We start from the raw sequence: 22,232 nt of genomic DNA, 5'->3' as shown, positions 1-22,232 counted from the left end.
GTGCAGCTGATGTGCCTTTTCCTTGAATACAATGGTAAATACCGTGGTGTTCATATGTGTTGAACAAATAAAATCTAAAGAATGCTGCTAAAAATACTCAAAGGAGAAGACAGAAAAGGTGTCCATTTTCTAGGTAATTCCACCATAACTGTAGGCAATACACTTAAAAATGGTAAAAATGATAAATTTTGCGTGTGTATTGTGCTGCACCCAAAAATAGAACCACTAGTAGGGTGATAACATTGAGGGTGTTATAGATGCAGGTGCTGGAGACGCAGACCTGAATTTTGATTTGGCTCTGACCCTTAGAAGCTTGTAGGCTTTGGGGAAAAGTTTTTAAGCTGGTTGTTTCAGTTTCCTCATTTGTAAAATGGAGATGATAGTTTCTGCCACGTAGGATTGTGAGTCTCGTGAGCTAATGTGTGATGAGTGCTTCTCAGTGAACCTGGCGGATGATTAGTCAAAAAAGGTAATACTGCTGAGTAGATTGTCTGGAGTAGAGGGAACACAGCGGGGTCCCTTTGCAAAGAGGGCAAGAGACAGTTGGCTCCAATTACTAAGGGAGTTAGGTTACACATTACTCATACTTAATTTACTTTTTTTTTTTTGGAGGGCGAGGAGAGAGAGAGACAGAGAGAGAGAAAGACAGAGAGGGAGGGAGGGAGGCAGATTCTGAAGCAGGCTCCAGGCTCTGAGCTGTCAGCACAGAGCCTGATGTGGGGCTCAAACCCACAAATGGCGAGATCATGACCTGAGCCAAAGTCAGACCCTTAACTGATGGAACCACCCAGGAGCCCCCATAGTTCACTCTTTTTGACAGGAGTGCAGACATCTCTCAGACTGTGGAGAAGCTTCCACAGTATTTTAGAAGAACTTATTACTGGTCACGTAATTGAGATTTCATTTAGGTTTAATGATAGCCAACTTGGGAGTCCACGTACTTAAGACTGATACTAATCTTCTCATTAGTGCAACCGGGCATTCGCAGTTCTAATTAAACTTTGGGCCAGGGGGTCCCCGGGTTTCCTACAGGATGCTGGTTATTCTTGCTCTGCGAATTTCTGCAGCCTGTTTAATTGTTTCATATGATCAGAAGCTGGATAAGAGAAAAGAAAATTGGAACACTAGTAGTTTGTTACTGATGAAGGGATATTAAATCCATAGGAATGAATTTGTTTCAATAAGGTAGTTATAGCTGTAGCCTGCTAAATATGGACAAGTTTCTTTTAAGACTCAGAAGTTCCTCTTCTGTGGTTAAAAAAAAAAAAATCTATTAAATATGCCGTGTTTGTTCAATTACTGAGGTAGAATTTTTTCTGTTTTGATTGTGAAATATTATCATGTTAATACAAATATCGATGGAGAATTACATGCTTTATCAAGCTCCAAGTTTAAGAGGGCAAATAGAAAAAATATGTCAAACTGTTGGAGTCAAGCAATTAGTTTCTGTTTACTTTAGGTCTAACTCAGTGAGTTGCCGAGAAAATTCTTACAGTGCTTTCTCCAGTAGACAGAGTTGAGGACCGTGACCTTGATCAGGTGATGCAATCCCAAAAGTGTCCGGTTATTTGGCAGTTTTAATATGAGGCAATGTCAAAATCAGCAGAAATTACAAAAATATAGTTTTCGACAATGCAAGTGAAAATGTGGATGGCATAACTCCAAATCAGGCATCGTGGTCCATGAGATAAGTAGGGTAGAGTGTGCTGCACTGGCTTCTGACCTGAGAAATCACCGCAATATGTTTCTGTCTTAATCCTACACTTAAAATATAGGTAATATTAATTCTGAGTATATCTTAAAAATTTTTTTTATAACCAGTTTCATAAAAATAAAAACACTCATGGGGTTACCTGGGTGGCTCAGTCCTTTAAGGCTCTGACTCTTGGTTTTGACTCAGGTCCTGATCTCATAGTTTTGTGAGTTTCAAGCCCCACATTGGGCTCTGTGCTGGCGGTAGTGCAGAGCCTGCTTGGGATTCCCTCCCTCCCTCTCTGTCTCTCTTTCTCTCTCTGCTCTTCCCCCACTCTGTTTCTGTCTGTCTCAAAATAAACTTTAAAAAAAATTTTAAGGAAGTAAATAAAAGCACTCATTGTTTAAAGGGGTCAGATGTGGGGCGTCCTCTGTCCAGGGCTGCTGGCTCTTCCCCCGCAGGTCCCTGACGCTCAGCCCCATGACCCTCTGCACTGCCGCCACCCTCGGGTCCCCCGCTGCTCTCTCTCCAGCTTCTCCTTTCATGTGTGCTTCCGGGGAATGTTTTTTTTTTTCAAGTCTTGGCAAACAAGGCACATCTTCAGATTGTGTTCCGTAGGTGGTCCCAATTCTCTGAGTTATGCAGCATGTCATGGAGACATCCTAGCTAAAGTTCAAGCTGCCCTTCCCCCTCTGGTACCAGGCTCCTGGTAAACTGCTTTGAAAAATGTCCACAGGCACAGGAGAACACGTGGACCAAGTCAGCAGAATTCTTGAGGGAAACCAGTGCAGTGTGATAAGCGCGAGATGCACTTTGAATGAAATCCCTGGCTACCGGTGTTAGTCAGGATTGAATGGAAAGGGGTTTATCTGTTCTTCCATGAAAGTGAGTAAAAAGAGTAAGTGGCAAGAAAAATAGGGATGGTATTTTTTCTTGATCTTGTGTTAGCCTTCTCAAAGTAGAAGATTCTCTTGCTGTATCTGCACCCCGTCACATAGCTGGCTTTCAGCAAATATTAAATACAGGAATGAATACTGGGAGCGTGTGAATGTTGTAAGCTACTAGAATAGGAGCTGGGCCTTAGCTTCTAGGGCTTCGTCTTCTGTTCTGCATCCTTCTATAACTCAGAGGGCTTTGTCATGTTCCTGGGACCTGGATAATGTAGTCTCAACCTAGACCCTCTCCCTGCTGTAGAACTCGGAGAACATAGTGGTGTACGTGAAGGTAAAGTGAGGAAGGCCCAGGGCCCGTCTTCCCTACTCAAGTGAGGTGTCACAAAGAATCTTTCAGGAGACACTAAAGAAACTGGTCTCGCTCACCCTGTGCTGGCCGTGGATGCACAAATAAGGAGCTGTGCACGCATTAGCTGTATAATGGGCTTGCCACTGTATCTTGGCACTTGATATTTTGGCGACAAGATACCCAGATACTTCAAGGGAGGCTCCCTCAAGAAATTTCCAATGAGACCGGCGGATGAAAGCACTTGGCATCTGCTGTTCTTGCAAGTATTTGAGCTGTAGCTCCGTCTGTGGAGTAGTGAGTCTTAGAAGCTGGCCTACCGCTGCGATTCTTCTCACCCCAGCACACTTGTTTTTGTTCCAGTTGGCTGTTTAGTTAAGAAGATGTTTCCTGTCTCTGGAAGACAAGCACCAAGAACATTAAAACCCAGAAGTAAAAGCCGTAGTCTGATTTTTGACCACATCTGCAGTCTTGGAGGGTACAGAGTATATTCAGGCTTATTCTGAGCTTCTGTCTGTGATGAACTTTCTGACAACATTGAATGCCCTGATGTCTTTCCTGCGAGAGGGTCACGAGTGGGCTTTTTGGGTGTGATGATGTGTAGATGAGATTGATTTCTCCCCTTGGTTTTCTTTTTGAAGAGAGATGAGAGCTTGGAATAGAGGGCTTCCTGAAGAGGCTGTCCCTGTTGCCCTGGCATCATGTTTCCTTTTTAGAGCCGCGATAGAAATTTCGGAGGGAAAAATAGATGGAGTGTTTCAAGACTGACTGAGTCAGAACAACGATAGATAGTAATAGGGACACCAGCCAACCAGAAGGGATGCTCCAGTGGCCCCGAGTGGCAGTGGTATTGCCCCGAGGTGGTTATTTACAGCGCAAGGAGAAAGCCTCACCCCCCTAATTCCATCATACTTGGTGAGAGGAAAGGGGAGCAGAGTCCTGCAGCCCGGCGGCGTGGCTTCCAATTTTGGTCATACCGCATGCTTTGATTCTGTGGACAGCAGCGTTTGAGATGCCTTCTGGTGCTGTCGCGCCCCAGTGACATGTGACTGTGATGTTCATGGCTTTTAAGTCTTTCTCAAGCTCTCCTCCTAACACAGTGGCCAGTAGAGAGCGGGTAAGGAGTGTCTGCATGCAGTGGGAGAGATGTAATGCTGGTTAGGACCCAAGAGGCTCTCTTGTGAGATATTTCCTTTGGTAGCTAGAGATAACATTTCATTAAAAGAGCTTTAGTGGGCTGCGCCTTCCTTTTTCTTACTGATTTTTTTTTAAATGCTTATTTTTGAGGGAGAGATAGAGGGAGGGAGGGGCAGAGGATCCGAAGCAGGCTTCAGGCTTTGTACTGACGCCACAGAGCCTGACGCAGAGCTCAGATCCATGAACTGTGAGATCGTGACCTGCGCTGAAGTTGATGCTCAACTGACTGAGCCACCCAGGCGCTCTTAGATACTGAATTTTTAAAAATGTAATCATGAAATCAAAAACTGGATGGCAGTTTTTAAAACTAATTTTAAAAGTAAGTATATGGACTTCAGTGAATAGCCTGTGTATGTTATAGTCCTAGTCTGACTCTTTCTTAACATTTGTCATGCTTATAAAATCGAGCCAATTTTCTTTGCCCCATTTTAATTTAGCCACTCACCATTGTGTTTTGGGAATGTTCTATACAAAATGAATTCTGTGCTACAACGTAAGTAACTGTAATTGTGGCAAATCACTGCTTGTGTGTTGATTTTGGATTTAGATGGGACAACAGAGCTTGGGAAAGAAGAACAAAGCAAAATGAAGGTTGGGGAGAAAGGGGAGACGACTGTAGACTACTGCAAATCAACAGAACTAAGAAAATTAAAGGAAAACTCAGCATGATGCTTTCAGAAAAATAATGGGCAAAATGTTCCCGCCCACTTGGAAACAATACCCGTTGGTACTGTGTGATGGGTAATATAAGGTTTCATCATGTTAGTCTCTACTTGTATATATATTCAAAATTTTGTATAATAAAACATTTTTTGAAAGGGAGGCACATGAGGCAAGATGCTAACATTTATTGTATCTTTATGCTTCATTGTGTATTTCATAATTAAAAGGAAATTAGGGGTGCCTGGGTGGCTCAGTCAGTTAAGTATCAGACTCTTGATTTTAGCTTAGGTCACGATCTCCTGGTTCGTGAGTTCAAGCCTCATATCGGGCTCTTAGCCAACAGCACAGGGCCTGCTTGGGATTCTTTCTCTGCCCCTCCCCTACTCATGCTCTCTCTCTCTCTCTTTCTCACTCACCCAAAATAAACTGTTTTCAAAAAGGAAATTAATATTAAAAAGAAGAGCTTCTATTTAGGCAGTGATGGGTGAGGTATATTGTGACTCTAATGTTATTTGTAGCACCTGCCATGTGAAATCAGGCAATTCATATTCCTAGGTATGGTTTCTGGCTAACTCTAGGATTCTGTAATTCTATAAGGAGTAGAACTTTTTAGACATTTTCCCCTCATCATGCCAAGAATATCTGGCAAACACCATGAGTTCCTTAATTAAAGTATCATTGTTACAGTCAGGCTGGATCCCTGCCCGTCCCTCCCCAGTGCCCCATGCCTCCTCCACACACAGTGCTAGGTGGCTATGGTATTGAAATCCCCAAGTTGATGCCAATTTTGACTTGAACTTTCAGGTGGACCGAATGTGCTCAGTAAAGGGTTGCATCATGAGTTAAAGTAGAAAGAGTTATTTTGAAGGCATCTCTGGGATTTTGAGTAAGGTAATTTGGGCTGGTGTTCAACGCTCTGGAGGCCAAATTGACCCAAAAAGAGTCTGTACTAAATATGTTTTTAATTGTATGCTCATGATTTTATTAAAAAAAATGTTAATGTCTTATTATTTACTTTTTGAGACAGAGAGACAGAGCATGAGCAGGGGAGAGGCAGAGAGAGAGACACACACAGAATCTGAAGCAGGCTCCAGGCTCTGAGCTGTCAGTGCAGAGCCCGATGTGGGGCTCAAACTCATGAACTGCAAGGCCATGACCTGAGCCAAGGTCAGATGCTTAACCAACTGAGCCACCCAGGTGCCCCACGTGTTCACGATTTTATAAGAATCTTGGGAGAATCAAAAGAAATGTAAGACAGTTTTGCACTGAGGGATTGTTAGGAAGAATACGTGACCAGCTCTCATAAAATCACTCATAAACTCTCCATGGCAGAATATGATGAAATGCTGAATTGTGAAGGGCAAGACAAAACACAGAAGGGAGGCCTGTGGAGGGGGGAGAAGAGAATATGGTACAACGTAAGGAGGAGTGGGCAGGAACTTTCTTTGAAAGAGGGATTTGTAGAGGCAGAAAGGAATGGGGATGAGTAGAGTGGTGAACACAAAGCCTGAGGGTAGATGTTGGAGAAGGAGAACGGAAGAAAGTTCATTAAGAGGAAGGAGTTGAGAACGGTAAGGATAGAGGTGATCACTGTAAGTCTCAGGGAAGCAGGAAATTAAGGTTCCAAAGTATATTTGGAATAATGAGCTTTTAGAAGGAGTTAAGACTCCGTTTCCCTGAGATGTTGGAGGCAGTATATATTATGCTTTGGAGAAGACCTTACGTACTGGTGTTCATTTAGGACAGTCTCAATTACAGTCCAGTAAAAAGGCTTTGGGAACACATCCTAAACATGGTAGGAAGAGACAGTGCTGACTTGACCATGGAGGACATACCGGGTTGTAGGGGAAACCTGAATGAAAGTCTTGCTGAGATGTAAGAAGGCCAAGTTAAAACCAAGCGTTCATTCATCTTTCATTCATCTGATGTTTATCAAATGCTCCGAATTGTTCATTCAGCAGTCATTTGGTCCATCCTCACTGTGTGTCAGATGCAAAGACAAACGTACTCACAGAGAATGCAGTTTGTTGGAAGAGAGGGACATATGTGTAGCCAAGTCTAACCTCGTCCATTCAGCGTGACGCCTGCTGTGACGAGGGTTCACCCAGATGCGTACCTGGCACATGAATGAACAGATCATTCGAGGAAGACTTGACAGACCAAGCTCTAATTGAACTGGACTTTCAAGAATGAGGAAAGATGAGGAAAGGGTGGGAAATGCTGTCCATGCAGAAGGAATAGAATTAGTGTGTGAGAGAGCATGCCATGTTTGGTTGAGTGGTGTGGTAGGCAGAGCATGAGAGTTGGAGGAAAAATAGAGGTGGTAGGGTATTTGCCCAATGGAATTTACCCCTCTAACATTTTTAAGGCAAAGATAACAAAGTTGGGAGCAATATAAATAAATGTGTGAATAGAGTAGACCTTTACCTACTTGAATAGGTCAACACATGACTTTAAAAGTATGCAACTACTCCATTGGTGGCTCTTAACTTTTGCTTTATTTTGCTATAGTGACTTTTAGTGTTTTTTTTTTTTTTAATATTACTAAAGCATTATGAGCACTCAAATATCAGTAGTCTGGAGAAGTGTGAGTGTACTCATTGTGACTCAATTGTTAGTAATTTAATTTTTTTAAATTTATTTATTTTGAGAGAGAGAGGGAGGGAAGAAGGGAGGAGTGGGGGAGAGACAGAGAGGGAAAGAGAATCCCAAGCAGGCTCCACGCTGCCAGTGCAGAGCCTGACGCCGGACTCTATCTCACAAACTGGGAGATCAAGACCTGGGTCCAAATCAAGAGTCGCTTAACCACCTGAGCCACCCAGGTGCCCCTAGTATTGTGATTTTAACATAATTTTGTGATAACTGATTTTAGAACATCTCTTTTCCATATCATATGCAGTAGCTTCACGAAACATTTGTAGGACTTGCTATAGAAACATTTCTAATCTTTCTATAATTTCCTTCAGTCAGAAGAAATAATGACTTTTGCTTTTTATCCTCATTGAACAGAAATCTTTTTTTTTTTTCTATCTACTGAAATGTATCAGTTTATAAAACTTGCTTGTGTGGGGCTTTAAAATCAGATGCCTGCTAGTGTTCATAATTCGAATGAGGAATTTAAAGCTCTACAAGGCCAGTCACAGCAGTTCCTTCAATTGAGAACATGTATTATATACATCCTGGCTCTTTTCCAAGAAACTGTCCTCAAGAAGTTACATACATTTTGGGGCTCCTGGGTGGCTCAGTCAGTTAAGCATCTGACTCTTGATTTCATCTTGGATCATGATCTTAGGCTTCATGAGATTGAGCCCTGTGTTGGGCTTTCACTGACAGTGTCAAGCCTGCTGGAGATTCTCTCTCTCTTCCCCTCTCTCTGCCCCTCCTCTGCTCACGTGCATGCACACACGCATATGCTCTTTCACTCAAAATAAATAAACACTAAAAAAAAAAAGTTCTATAAATTTCACTTTCATGGTAGTCCGCAGGGTTGGAGGTCTTCCAGGCTGCTCCATCTGACTCCTCCTAGTACTTGTAATTTAATTCTGGCTACCTCAGATTACAATATGAACAGAATTATACTGCGGCAATTGTGCAGGTATGTGGTCCAGCAGCTGATGTTAAAAATTTTTATCCATTCTAAATACACATTGCAGGCTTATTGAATTAGCTTCTGATTCTTTAGTTGCCCCATGGGAAATAAATCCAGTGCTTCTAAGTTTTTAGAAGCAACATCCTGAAATTTCCTTTTTTTATTAAAGTGTGTGTGTGTGTGTGTGTGTGTGTGTGTGTTCTCAACACATGGCTTTTGTTTTTCCCACAGTTTATACAGGAAACTGCATTATTTGGAAACGTAGAATAATAGTACCAATTAATACTGGAAAATAATAGATGTCACATCCGCCGTGTCCTGGGTGGTTAGGATGTTGTTCGTATTTTCTCTGATTCTAAATCTGAAGTTATTTGCTTTTTTGATTGAACTCTGGATGGCCCATCCAACCAATTTGAGCTCCGGTGGCTTTTCCTTCTGTTGTATTTAAATTAGAAATCAAGAAATGCTATTGGGATTACATATTATATGGTTATGAACCATTTAAAGAAGATAACAAGGGACATATCACATGTGCTATATTTCAAAATGCCATTTTTATGTTGTCTGTTCTCTGTGAGCCTTTTCATGTGTCTCTTTAGTGACTTTCATATACGTGATGGCTGAGAAAAAAAAATGTGACTTACTTTCCCGATCTATACTTCCTTTGGCATTTATACCATGCATAACCATCTGAATCTGATTAAAAAAAAAAAAAACAAACACCCACGGGTGCCGGAGGGAGGGGAAGAAAGTGAACACTAGTGTAAGCAGAGCCCTGGGCCAAGTGTGGTAGATGCAGGGTGACCCGCATTTACAGGCTCTGCTCAGGAGCTTGCATCATTGTAGGATCAAGCCATCTCACAGGAAGTTAATGAAGTCGGGATGGAAACTGAGAAGTTGCCCATGAGGATGGCTAGTGAGTGCTGCCAGGGAAAGTCACTGTGGACTGACCGCAAAGCTCTCAGGGGAAGAGAGAAAGGCTTCAGAGACAGAGGGAAGACTAGCCCTGTGGATTTGAACCTGAGTAGCAGGGGAGAAGCTGGTGTGAGCTGCTCCGCCGCCTCCCGTGTAAAGCAGGCCTTTTTGGTCCTGGATTGGGAGCTTTGGGGGAGGGGAGGAACAGAAGGGCGTCCCGGGACTGAGGATTTGGGGGGAAATGGGGGTTTTGTGCCTGGTCACACATGTGTGAAGCTTTGCATGACTTGGGTGTGTATCCACCTGCCAGTGACTATTAGGAACCACCGCCCCTCTTAGGTCATGATTTTCTGCTTGATGACAAGTTGTCTAGTTTGGTGATAACATGCCTAAATACCCGACATGCCTGTTTTACGTATTTTAAGCTAAATGAACCAAGTCACAGTCTCGTATTTGCTATTAATGACAGCAACAGCTGTGCCCAATTCCACTCAGGTTCCTTGGATTAAAAACACATGCAGTTTTATTGGCCCACAGTAGTTCAGCTTTAAAGAGACTCAAGCCTTACACATGTTACTTTCATTTTTTCAGACCAACGGACACCTGCCTGGGAATGGAGAGGTGTATCAAGAAAGGCTGGCCCGTTTAGAAAATGATAAAGAGTCTCTCGTTCTTCAGGCAAGTGATTTTAAAATGCTGTTCTTCTTCACGATGGGTTTACAAAGACCATTTTCAATTGGGATGGCGTATTTAGATGCTTACAGGAGCCAGACTGCTTTAAGAAATAAGTGCATAGGCCATCGGAACGCCACAGGGAGAGGTGGGGACTGCTGGAGAGCAGGGTTTGCTTACCTAGTCTAGAGTGAGCTAGAATCTGCCTTGGCTCCTCTGACCACAGGCACAGTGTCATCTAAGCTGATTTTCTGATAAGATCTGTCATCTTATTTGATCTGAAATTATAATTTTATATGAACTATATATATTCATAAATCTGAATATTTCTCAATTCGAATATATATAATTTTTCAGTTTCAAAAATGATACTGTGAGTCAAACAAAACATAAAGTGAGTAGTAGAGTCTGGTTATTAGCCAAATTTGAGTTCTCTTCTTTGTAACGTTTTAAATGCCTGACAGATATTTTTATTTTGGTATTTGAACTAAATGATCTGCAGTATATTTACCAGGCTGGTGATTTTTGGGGACAGACTCAGAGTTTCAATAACCACTAACGATAAGAGACTAATCCAGTGTCTCTTTGTGGGTCTTGAGTTACAGCCTGGAGTTGAACACACGTGTAGATAACATGATCATGAACGATCTCTTGGAATCTGAGTTCCCCGGAACCTTTTCTTTATTCTTCTTGAAGTACCAGACCTGAATAGTCCTTCTCTTTCACACATTAACTCCATTGTCTCTCTTTTTATTTTTATTTTCTTTAATATTTTTATTTATTTCTAGGAGAGAGAGAGAGAGAGAGAGAGAGAGACAGTGTGAGCAGGGGAGGGTCAGAGAGAGAGGGAGATACAGACTCTGAAATAGGCTCCAGGCTCTGAGCTGGCAGTCAGCACAGAGCCCGACGCGGGGCTCGACCCCACGAACCACGAGATCATGACCTAAGCGAAAGTCGGACGCTTAACCGACTAAGCCACCCAGGCACCCCAAACTCCATTGTCTCTCTTAATCTATCTCCCAGTCCCACTCTATGCCCCCGAAAAAGATGATTTGTTAACATGCCCTCTTGCATAAAATGGTTGAAATGATTTTAACCTATAAATATAAGGTACTGCACATTCCCAGTCACCCCAACCTCCTTAAAAAATGGAGCCCTCAGATCAACAAGCATCTTAAATAGGAGTGTGAAGGACTGCTGTCTTATAAATTCACAGGTGGTTCCTTTACAACCAAAAGAGTAGTGATGCCATTCTAGTTTTTGTTCTATTTAGAGACATAATGTTTGCAGTGGGGCCCAAATTCTTCCTAATCCATTGTAGTATTTTGCTCTAAATACAGGTTAGTGTGTTAACAGACCAGGTAGAGGCTCAGGGAGAGAAGATCCGAGATTTGGAGTTTTGTCTTGAAGAGCACAGGGAGAAGCTGAACGCCACCGAGGAAATGCTGCAGCAGGTAACGTACAGAAGCTGGCACCAAGATGCGGTTGTCTTGCTCAGCTCTTTGAAATGCTACATTTACGTGCTGTGTTCTCTCTGATGCAGCAGTAAATCTCATGACTCAGACTGCGTATTTTAAGCAAAAACTTAGAGTAGCAGGGTCTTAAAACTTCATGTAATTAGAATCTGGAATAAAACACTGATAGGATTGAGATAATTTTAATGTTCTTTATGCTTTTATATGGTTTCCTAACACCGACACGGGAGCATAGAGTGTGTGATTAAGAGGAAAGGTAAGTACCATGACTTTAACTGAAAAAACAAAACAAAAAAACGCAAAAAAAAACCAAACCTAACTTGTATGAGTACACATGCGCGCGCACACACACATACACACACACACAGTGTTCATATTTGAGAAGACCTATAATATGTATAGGGTACACTCTGACCACCTGGAAGGAGACTGTTTGGTTTGAGTCCTCTCTCTGCCGTTTCCTTGCAGAGTTCTTAATCTCTCTGTTCCTCACCTTCCTTATTTGTTGAATGAGCCTAATTCAGGAGTTCTCCTGAGGAGCTTTTACTTTATAAGGTTGTTTTGAGGATCGAGCCAACTAAAACATGGGAGAACAGTGCCTGCCACTTAGCAAACATGTCATCATCAGTGTCACCATCAGGCTCAGCAGCATTTAAGGCTTATATATATATAGATGTATCTGTGTAATGTATGTCTCCCCAGTAACAGGCATGTGTTCATCTGCTCAATGAAAGCTAACTAAAGCAAATAATTTTTTCAAATGTTAGCTATTCAATAATTAACGTCTCCCAACTTGATAGTTAACTGCTTTGCAGTTCAGAGACCCATCCCTATGTGGCTGTTGATAATATCACCGCTTTTGAACGTATCTCTTAAATCCTCATAGGAGCTTCTGAGTAGGACGTCCTTAGAGACTCAGAAGTTGGATCTGATGGCGGAAATCTCTAACCTGAAGCTAAAACTGACGGCTGTAGAGAAGGACAGATTGGACTATGAAGACAGGTTCAGAGACACAGAGGTAAGGGACACCCTCTCTCTATACAGATAGGTATACATATGTGTGTGTGTATCTCCACACATACCTCTAGAGCAAGAGGAAATTCCTTGTAGGGGGAGGGGGGCGTTAATTACTATGTGCTCTCACTCTTCCATACTTCCTTTAAGAATAAACTTGAAGTACATTGACTTTTTATTACTAATTGCTAAATGGCAATATTTATTGTGAGAGTTTTGATATTAAATAATAATCCTTTTATTAGTCTTTAGAAATACTTTTGACTTTATGACATTTGGAGCTTCTGTCTAATAGTCTGTCCATCCTCTGTCCATCCATAGTGGTTTTCTTCATTGTGGAAATAATGAAGCTATTTAAAAGCTATTATTTTTTAAAGTTTATTCATTTATTATTTCTGAGAGAGAGAGAGAGCACACAAGTGGGGGATGGCAGAGAGAGGGAGACACAGAATCTGAAGCAGGCTCCAGGCTCTGAGTGGTCAGCCCAGAGCCCAATTTGGGGCTCGAACTCACAAACCCGTGAGATCATGACCGGAGTTGAAGTCAGACGCTTAACTGACTGAGCCATCCAGGTGCCCCTAAAACCTATTATTTTTTTTCTTTAATAGTTTATTGTCAAATTGGTTACCATATAACACCCAGTGCTCATCCCCACAAGTGCCCTCCTCCATGCCCATCACCCCCCTTCCCCTCTCTCCCACCCCCATCAGCCCTCAGTTTGTTCTCAGCATTCAAGACTCTCTCATGGTTTGCCTCCCTCCCTCTCCGCAACTATTTTTCCCCTTCTTCTCCCGCTTCGTCGTCTGTTAAGTTCCTCCTAACTCACCTATATGTGCAAACATACGGTATCTGTCCTTCTCTGCCTGACTTATTTCACTCAGCATAACACTCTCAAGTTCCATCCACGTTGCTACAAATGGCCAGATTTCATTCTTTCTCATTGCCATGTAGTCCATTGTATAAATATACCACATCTTCTTGATCCATTCATCAGTTGATGGACACTTAGGGTCTTTCCATGTTTTGGCTATTGTTGAGAGTGCTGCTATGAACACTGGGGGACATGTGCCCCTATGCATCAGCACTCCTGTATCCCTTGGGTAAATTTCCAGCTACTGCTGGGTCATAGGAGAGTTCTGTTATTAATTTAAAAGCTATTATTAAGTTACACTGATTGTTTACTATATAATAAGTTTTTAAATATATATAGGAAGCATGCTTTCATTATATAACAAAAGAACAGATTTTTAGAGTTTATTTAGTTTGGCCTTCTACTTTGGGTCTATTCCACACATAAATCATTCCAATTAAATAAAGCTCACTAAACTTTTGTGAAACTTGGGATAGATTCTACAACTTGAAATACTCATTTTGTGGTTAAACCAGCTTTGTTTTTTGTACTATTTTATTGTTAATCTGGGTCTTTTATTTGCTTAATTGTTGTTGGGGAAAGAGCATATCCATTTGAAATTTTATTTATTTGAAAAGAAGTGGGGCGCCTGTGCAGCTCAGTCAGTTAAGCATCTGACTTTGGCTCAAGTCATGATCTCAACAGTTCGTGGGTTCGAGCCCCGCCTCGGGCTCTGTGCAGACAGCATGGAGCCTGGAACCTGCTTGGCATTCTGTGTCTCCCTCTCTCTGACCCTCCCCTGCTCAGGTTCCATCTCTGTCTCTCTCTCAAAAGTAAACAAACAAAAAAAAAAAAAAAAGGAAGAAAGAAAAGAAATATGAAGAGCTGCAAGACTTCCTTATCTCCTAGGGCCATCTCTTTTTTCTCTATTTTTTTCCTCCAAAGTTGTCACTTTTGTGCTTTCTTTAAAAATCTATTTGGAGGGGCACCTGAAATGAGATGACAAAATCACTTTGTTTATGATTTAAAGTGCATGAGGGGCACCTGGGTGGCTCAGTTGGTTGAATGGTTTGACTTTGGCTCAGGTCCATGATCTCATGGTTCATGAGTTTGAGTCCTGCTTTGGGCTCTCTGCCGTCAGCACAGAACCTGCTTCAGGTCCTTTGTCCCTCGCTTTCTCTGCCCCTCCCCTACTCATTCTCTCTCTCTCTCTCTGCATTCAAATGAGTGTTACCCATCAAAAAGCACTAAAATTCTTCATCAGATAATACAGAAGAATAAATCAACCACATTTTTAAGAGTTGAAAATTAAGGGCCTTATAATTACTGAAAAATGGGGTTTGCATGTCAAACTGTAAGTAATTATGGATTTGATAAAGAAAAATATAGTATGTGCTTCAACTTTTAATAGGCCATAGCATTCTTTCTTACCATCTATAGTCTACAGGATACAATAAATATGCTTAAATTCTTTTTTTTAACGCGCTTACATTCTCTCTCTCTCTCTCTCTCTCTCTCTCTCTCTCACACACACACACACACACACACAAACATACACACACAAATATATAAACATTTTTTTCTGTTTTCTTTTAAAAATTTTTTTTTAATGTTTTATTTATTTCTAGGAGAGAGAGAGACAGCGTGAGCAGGGGAGGGGCAGAGAGAGAGGGAGTCACAGACTGAAACAGGCTCCAGGCTCTGAGCTGGCAGTCAGCACAGAGCCCGACGCGGGGCTCGAACCCACGAACCGCAAGATCATGACCTAAGCGAAAGTCGGACGCTTAACCGACTAAGCCACCCAGGCGCCCCTATAAACATTTTTTTAAAATCGGTGTGGATATTCCCTCTTTTTCCTTTCTCTGATTCCCTGATCCCATAGTTGCCACATAACACATTAGAGTGCAGTCCTCAGGTGGACTAGAGCAGAGGCGCTAACTGGTGCAGGGAAAGAAGTTCAAGTATTTAGGGATCAGGGATTGGTCTTTTCCATTGTATACATAAAGTTTAGAGGGAGCCGTAACTTGTGAGACTGGTTAATTTGGATCTGAGATGTTAACCAAACATTGGGACTTAAATTGAAGTGACGTGTCACAATTTTTTTCGTAAGACTCTAGAGCATTATTTACTTCTGAGTTTGCATTTTTTTTTAATAAAACTTTTTTTTCCTGGTACCTCCCTGCTTCACTCATGTACTTTTTTTTTTCTTTTCTTAATGTTTATTTATATGAGAGAGAGAGACAGAGAGACAGAGAGCGGGGAAGAGGCAGACAGAGAGGGAGACCCAGAATCTGAAGCAGGCTCCAGGCTCTGAGCTGTCAGCACAGAGCCCGACGCGGGGCTAGAACCCATGAACCACAAGATCATGACCTGAGCTAAAGTCAGAAGACCTCCAACTGACTGAGCCATCTGGGCGCCCCTCATGCACTTTCAATCACAAGCAAAGTGATTTTTGTCATCACACTTTCAGTAAACTCAATCCCTGATAACTTTCTAATAAATATTCAACACTATTAGTAAAATATAGCATGTACATACTCTGAGATTATTAAGAAGTGTGATAAATTTTGTTACATATTAATTAAAATAATCCTCAGAATTAAAACTGAATTGAATATGTTTATTTTCCTATTATTGTTCCCTTAATAAAAATAAAACATTTGGGGGCAGCTCAGTTGGTAGAGAATGCTACTCTTGATCTCAAGGTCATGAATTCAAGCCCCATGTTGGGTGGGGAGGAGCCTCCTTAAAATAAAAACAAATTTCCCTGGCTGTCTCACGAATCCAAAATTCCTTAACTTTGTTTTAGAATTTTAGATTATTTGGAGATTAATTTCTAAGGAAATACTGAAGTGGGGAAGAGGTATAGGCACTTTCAAAAGATTAGGGGTAAAAGTCTCGAAACCTTGGAATATTAAGGACTTGCCTGCCCCGGGAATGGCTGATAGGGGATGCTTAGCATTATTCAACAGTGCCCCCTTCTGGTAAGAGTACAGATGTCAGGAATTGAGCTTCTGTGGAGCCTGAAGAGTTTCTCTGAAAGGGAAAAGGGAGATTTTCATTTTAAACATTTTTAAAAAATGTTTTTTATTTATTTCTAGGAGAGAGAGAGCGTGAGCAGGGGAGGGTCAGAGAGAGAGGGAGTCACAGACTGAAACAGGCTCCAGGCTCTGAGCTGGCAGTCAGCACAGAGCCCGACTCGGGGCCCGAACCCTCGAACCGCGAGATCATGGCCTAAGCGAAAGTCGGACGCTTAACCGACTAAGCCACCCAGGCGCCCCAGAGAGATTTTCATTTTAAAAAGAGCTGAAATTCTGATAGGAAATTAGTTGGAAATAATTCGTATTCCATTTAAACAATTTTTATATTACGGAGCCATTTTCAGATTTTCCAGCCTGGATTTTTATGGTTCAGGTTGGAGATTTACATTCATACTAACAGAGTTGCCACAAGGAATACTTCGGTAGGGTTTTGTTTTGTTTTTTTTTTAATAGAAAAATGACCTCAGTTAATAATTATATATGTTTTCTTCCATTATTTCTTCTTCTTTGCAGATTTGTCACTATTTCTGAAGGTAAAATAAAACAATACCAAATAGGAATTCAAAGCTTTTTAACTATGAGAGAGTGGAAAGATATATATGTAAAAAAAAAGATGAAGGAAGATCACTAAGAATTCATATTATGCAAGGACGATTAATAAATGGGAGATAAATAAATGGGAGAAACTGACATTTTCCTTAAACATGACTCCTCAATGTGTAGATAAAGAATCACAAGCAAAATGTTAAATGATGTCACACAGTTCATGACCTCATTGATGAAAGGAAAACATAGATGTCCTCTTATTGAAACATTGTATTAATAATTGCAATAATAGCTAATGAGTAATTATTACGTAATAATGCTAAAAAATACTCTTGCCCATTTTGCAAGAAACCACATCCAGTTTAAAAGCCTGTGGGTTTGGGGTGCCTGGGTGGTTCAGTCGGTTAAGCATCCAACTTCAGGTCATGATCTCGCCATTCCCAAGTTCAAGCCTCGCTTCAGGCTTTGTGCCTACAGCTTAGAGACTGGATGGAACCTCTTTCAGATTCTGTGTCTCCCTCTGTCTCTGCCCCTCCCCCCTCATGTGCTCGCTCTCTCTCACTGTCTCTCACAAAAATAAAAATAAAAATAAAAATAAAAGCCTGTAGGTTTTCTGGAATGTGTATTTCCTTGCTGCATCCGTTTCCCTATGTGTGAATCATTACGCAAAAAAAGTTTAGAATAACCCCTCGTTAAGAAAGTTTTACTTCGGGGCGCCTGGGTGGCTTAGTCGGTTGAGCGTCCGACTTTCGCTTAGGTCATGATCTCGCGGTTCGTGGGTTCGAACCCCGCGTCAGGCTCTGTGCTGACTGCCAGCTCAGAGCCTGGAGCCTATTTCAGAGTCTGTGACTCCTTCTCTCTCTGACCCTCCCCTGCTCACGCTCTCTCTCTCTCTCTCTCTCCTAGAAATAAATAAAATATAAAACAAAAAGAAAGTTTTACTTCTTATAGCATTGCTCTATTTTTTTTTTTTATGGCATTTTGGTGTAATTCTCTTCTGTCATGTTCATTTGTGGCTCAGGAATAAGGACTTGTAAAATGAGGAACAAAAATACTAACCATTGGTGGGGTGGGGTCTTTATGACTTATGGTAAAAAAAAGTCTCCTTCACAGTATTTGAAGTTGGTATTATTTAGCATTCTAAATTCCTTTTCTGGGCTCTAGACAAAAATATGTCACTGTTTCTCAGAACACTTAAGACAAATTTTACAAGCAAATTGGGTTTTTTAGAAAGTAGTTGTAGAAAAAGTATCATGAAAACTTTAGGATTATTTTCTTTTTCCTATTCCAAATATAACATTATATTATGACAATATATTTGTAAATGACAGGGCCCTGTCTATTTGGTATAGGTAAGTGTGTTGCCACTTTTCCTAATATATTTCATTGTTTCCTTTTTTTTGACAGGGGCTAATGCAAGAGATCAGTGATTTGAGGTTAAGAGTCACTGAAATGGACAATGAAAGACTTCAGTATGAAAAAAAGCTGAAATCAACCAAAGTACGTTTTCTCAATGGCCAAAATGTTTAACCACATGACTCACTACTTACCTGTAATCAATAATATAAATAAGTTTTCAACTTAGTGTATGATAAAGAGATATTTTACAAGCGATTGAAAGTTTTCCCCAGGCTGGAGACCTTCTCGAATTTAAGCACTACTATTCTGCATAAAAATCGGGACTTAACTAATCGAGTAAAACGTAACCTGTTATTTCTCTTAATTACCTAACCTCCTTTATAAATTGATACTATTTTCTTGGTTATTTAGGCTTGTCTTTTTCTATCTATAGTTTTCTTTCACACCTCTGTCTCTCTACCAGTCTTTAATGGCCAAACTTTCTAGCATGAAAATCAAGGTGGGTCAGATGCAGTATGAAAAGCAGCGGATGGAGCAAATATGGGAGTCTCAGAAGGTGTAGTAGACCTTGGGTAATGGGGTACTGGGCCTGTTGCTTTCTGGCTTGTGCTGTTTTGCTGTGATGGTGTTTTTAGTAGCATGTGCATTCATTTTGTGTGTGTCATTTACTTTTTAAAAATCCATCGAAAGCTGATGAAAGGGATGAGGAGATCCCTGTTTTCAGAAATGTACGACATAATTAGCGAGAAATAATAAACCATATTTATAAACTAAATCTCAACCCTCTTAGAGTATCTGAGATCCAAGCACAGTAAAATAATTGCAAAAATGCACCTGTGAAAAAAATCCCGTTTTGTATCAGTAGTAAAGACTGCTTTTTCCTTTGGGGCTTTCTTGAAGGTCCATGTCTACGGCAGTTAATTGTGTCGTGGCAGTGAATTGAAATTATTACTTAAAGGAGGCTTCTTGCCAACGCTACTGAAAATTCTTTGTACTCGGTCTCCACTCCTATCACAAGTTAAAAATATAGAGCCAACTTTCTGGCTTCATTGGAGATCTTCTCATAATAAATACGTTTAGAGACTGAAAATAAAATGTTTATCAAATATAAAAGAACATTTATTAGCACTGCATAGCTTTATTTCTGTGTTCAGTACAACCAGCAAGATTTAAATTTGCTAATGCTAAATTCTTCACCAAAATTAAGCTGAAAATTAATCCATTAGTAAATAGATAGAACTTTGGACTTGGAATCTTTAATAGCTGTGTAGTAAAAAAGAAGAGGGGGATTTAAAATCCGTTTACTCAATCTTTTCTCCAATGTTGCTGGAGATTCTGTTCTTTTGGTGTTGAGGTTGAATTATTTAGTCCCACGATTTGGCTAACATTGTTAATTGCCTCCTACCATACCTGTTAATTAAACTCTACCTTGTCCAGGGAACATAGGTGACATCTAGAAACACTAAATAAATCTCTGTCAAGTCTTAATATTTATTTTCCAATTTGCATTTTATTTTGCTTTTATGACAGAGTGTCTAATTTGATTATCATCCTTGATTAACTTGGGGAGTTTTTAAAATTTATTTATTTAACATAAGATTTAAACATTAGGGCCACCTCAGTCCTAATTACACTTTAAAAGATTTCGTTTTATTTATTAATTTAAAAAAAAAAATTTTTTTAATGCTTCATTTCTAGGAGAGAGAGAGAGAGAGACAGCGTGAGCAGGAGAGGGTCAGAGAGAGAAGGAGTCACAGACTCCGAAACAGGCTCCAGGCTCTGAGCTGACAGCACAGAGCCCGACGTGGGGCTCGAACCCACAAACCGCGAGATCATGACCTAAGCGAAAGTCGGACGCTTAACCGACTAAGCCACCCAGGCGCCCCTAAAAGATTTCATTTTAATTTGGTCCCACAGAGACTTGAAATGCTTCTGCCAGAATTATTGTACTCTGACTTTCATTAATTGTCTTGCTTCCTGCTTCCCATCGCCACTGTCTGATTTCTGAAGTCTGCATCTCGATCCCTGTCGTTTTTTTTGTTTTGTTTTATTTGGTTTCATTCACAAAAATGAATGATTGATTTGAAAGTTAACCTGCTGCCTGAATATTCTCTTCTGGCCATAAGCTGTTTTAAAACAGATTTCTCATTCTTAGGATGAACTGGCATCTTTAAAAGAACAACTGGAAGAGAAGGAATCTGAAGTAAAAAGGCTACAGGAGAAATTGCTGTGCAAGATGAAAGGAGAGGGGATGGAAATTCTTGATCGAGGTAGCTGTATACATTTGACATTTGTTATCTTTGTTGAAATCCTCCCTAGTCAGCCCTCCCTGTGCTCCCTCAGTCTGTACAAGAACCCAGTCTTGGTGGATGTGTAATTTCAGAGAAAGGGCAGAGTAGCAGAAACCATCTAAGCCCAGGACAGCAGAGAGCCCTAAGACCCTTGCCTGTGCCTGGAGATCTGTTAGCTTCCTCTTCAGCAGCTGGAGAGGGCAGCTCTGAACTTCAGTGGATATTTATTTAAGATTACCAAGTTGTAAATTCTCATGAAAGAGTTCTTGTTCAAATTGCAGTATAAGGGAGTGTCCGAGAGCATTCAAAGGACCCATCATTATGTCCCAGGATTATTTTCCTCTGACTTGAAACACCACAAAGTAAAGAGATTTAGAAACCTTGCCTGCCCTTTTGAAAGAAGAGAGGAAAAGACTGCATCTTTGGAAAATCAGAGAAAACTTACTGTGGATTGAGCCCTCAACCTGCTAGAAAGCAAAAATAGGGAAATTCTGGTTTTGAAAAAAGTGTATGAATTTATCAACAATTTTTCTCATAATTGAGGCGGTTTGTTTTGAAAATGGCATGGACTGTAGATTTTAATGTACATTATACTTGACAGAAAATAACTTGAATGAAATGGGGTTTTTATATTATATTTGGAAACAAATATGCTCATAACACCTGACAACATTAGGTTCAATTTAACCTTTCTTTGCTGTTACAGAGTATTGTGGCCCTGCAGAAAAACAAAGCAATCTGACTCTTTGAAACAAAAACATTGCATTTAGTGTAGCTTTAGGTAACATCATTGTCTGCACAATGAAGGCCTTGAATTAGGGTAACCTAATACAATGTCTTTCTCGGTTCTAGAATACCCTGGCTTTATATACCTGTAGTTATTGCATTCCTCTATGGATCAGAGGAATAATTCATCAATTGTTGAGGAACATGGATTTTCTCCCTTGTGTATTTTGGCATATATAGAATCTGTGTGTGTGTGTGTGTGTGTGTGTGTGTGTGTGTGTGTGTGTGTGTGTTAAGTAAGCTCTACTCCCAACATGGGGCTTGCACTCATGACCCCGAGATCAGAGTCACATGCTGTACCAACTGAGCCAGCCAGGTGGCCCCAGAATTGTGTGTCCTTAAAGGACACTCACAGGCAGGTCATGCTTCTAGGGTTTTAAGAATAAAATGGAGGAGCACCTCGCTGGCTCAGTCAGTGGAGCCTGTGACTCTTGATCTTGGGGTTGTGAGCTCAAGATCCACATTGGATGTAGAGATAACTTAAAAAAAAATAAAGTTTTAAAAAATAAGAAAAGAATAAAATGGAATCATAGGACTTATGGACTAGGTGATGTGTTAGAGTAGTGGTACCCAAAGTCTGAGCCAAAGACTGATACTGGTCTGTGAACTGCTGTTATCAACGCACAACCAGGGAAATATGAGGGTTGAGAGCAGTGTTTAAAAACTTCATGGCAGTCTGATGTTGGCATAACATCTAATCGCATGGGCAGTGGGCTCCTCTTCATTGAGGGCATAGACCATTTCAGTATCGTTGAATTTGAGTGGTGAGTTTCATTGACATAGCAATGTACTCAGCCCCTTCAGGAATGCATATTATTGAAATAGTAGACATGTAACAATAACCAAAGCATCACTACTGGTTTTTCACCACATATAGTGTAAGGAGTGCATGTACTCCGCAG

The 22,232-nt window shown here is 40.8% G+C and overlaps 1 protein-coding gene across 9 annotated transcripts in view; it reads left to right on the top strand.

Annotated features, from left to right (window-relative positions):
• Nucleotides 1-22,232, top strand: part of PPFIBP1 (PPFIB scaffold protein 1) — a 174,919-nt gene that overhangs the window by 116,992 nt on the left and 35,695 nt on the right. For all 9 annotated transcript variants that reach the window (XM_077774553.1, XM_077774549.1, XM_077774555.1 and 6 more), the window contains exons 6-10: nt 9,888-9,974; nt 11,309-11,422; nt 12,330-12,461; nt 18,302-18,394; nt 20,409-20,523. In XM_077774553.1, coding sequence (XP_077630679.1) covers nt 9,888-9,974; nt 11,309-11,422; nt 12,330-12,461; nt 18,302-18,394; nt 20,409-20,523 — 541 coding nt within the window. The remainder of the gene's footprint in view (nt 1-9,887; nt 9,975-11,308; nt 11,423-12,329; nt 12,462-18,301; nt 18,395-20,408; nt 20,524-22,232) is intronic.

The sequence above is a fragment of the Crocuta crocuta genome, unplaced genomic scaffold (assembly GCF_008692635.1).
Source record: "Crocuta crocuta isolate KB4526 unplaced genomic scaffold, BGI_CrCroc_1.0 scaffold176, whole genome shotgun sequence".
NCBI lineage: Eukaryota > Metazoa > Chordata > Mammalia > Carnivora > Hyaenidae > Crocuta > Crocuta crocuta.
The sequence above is the reverse complement of the archived record's forward strand: the minus strand, read 5'-3'. Positions and strand labels throughout refer to the sequence as shown.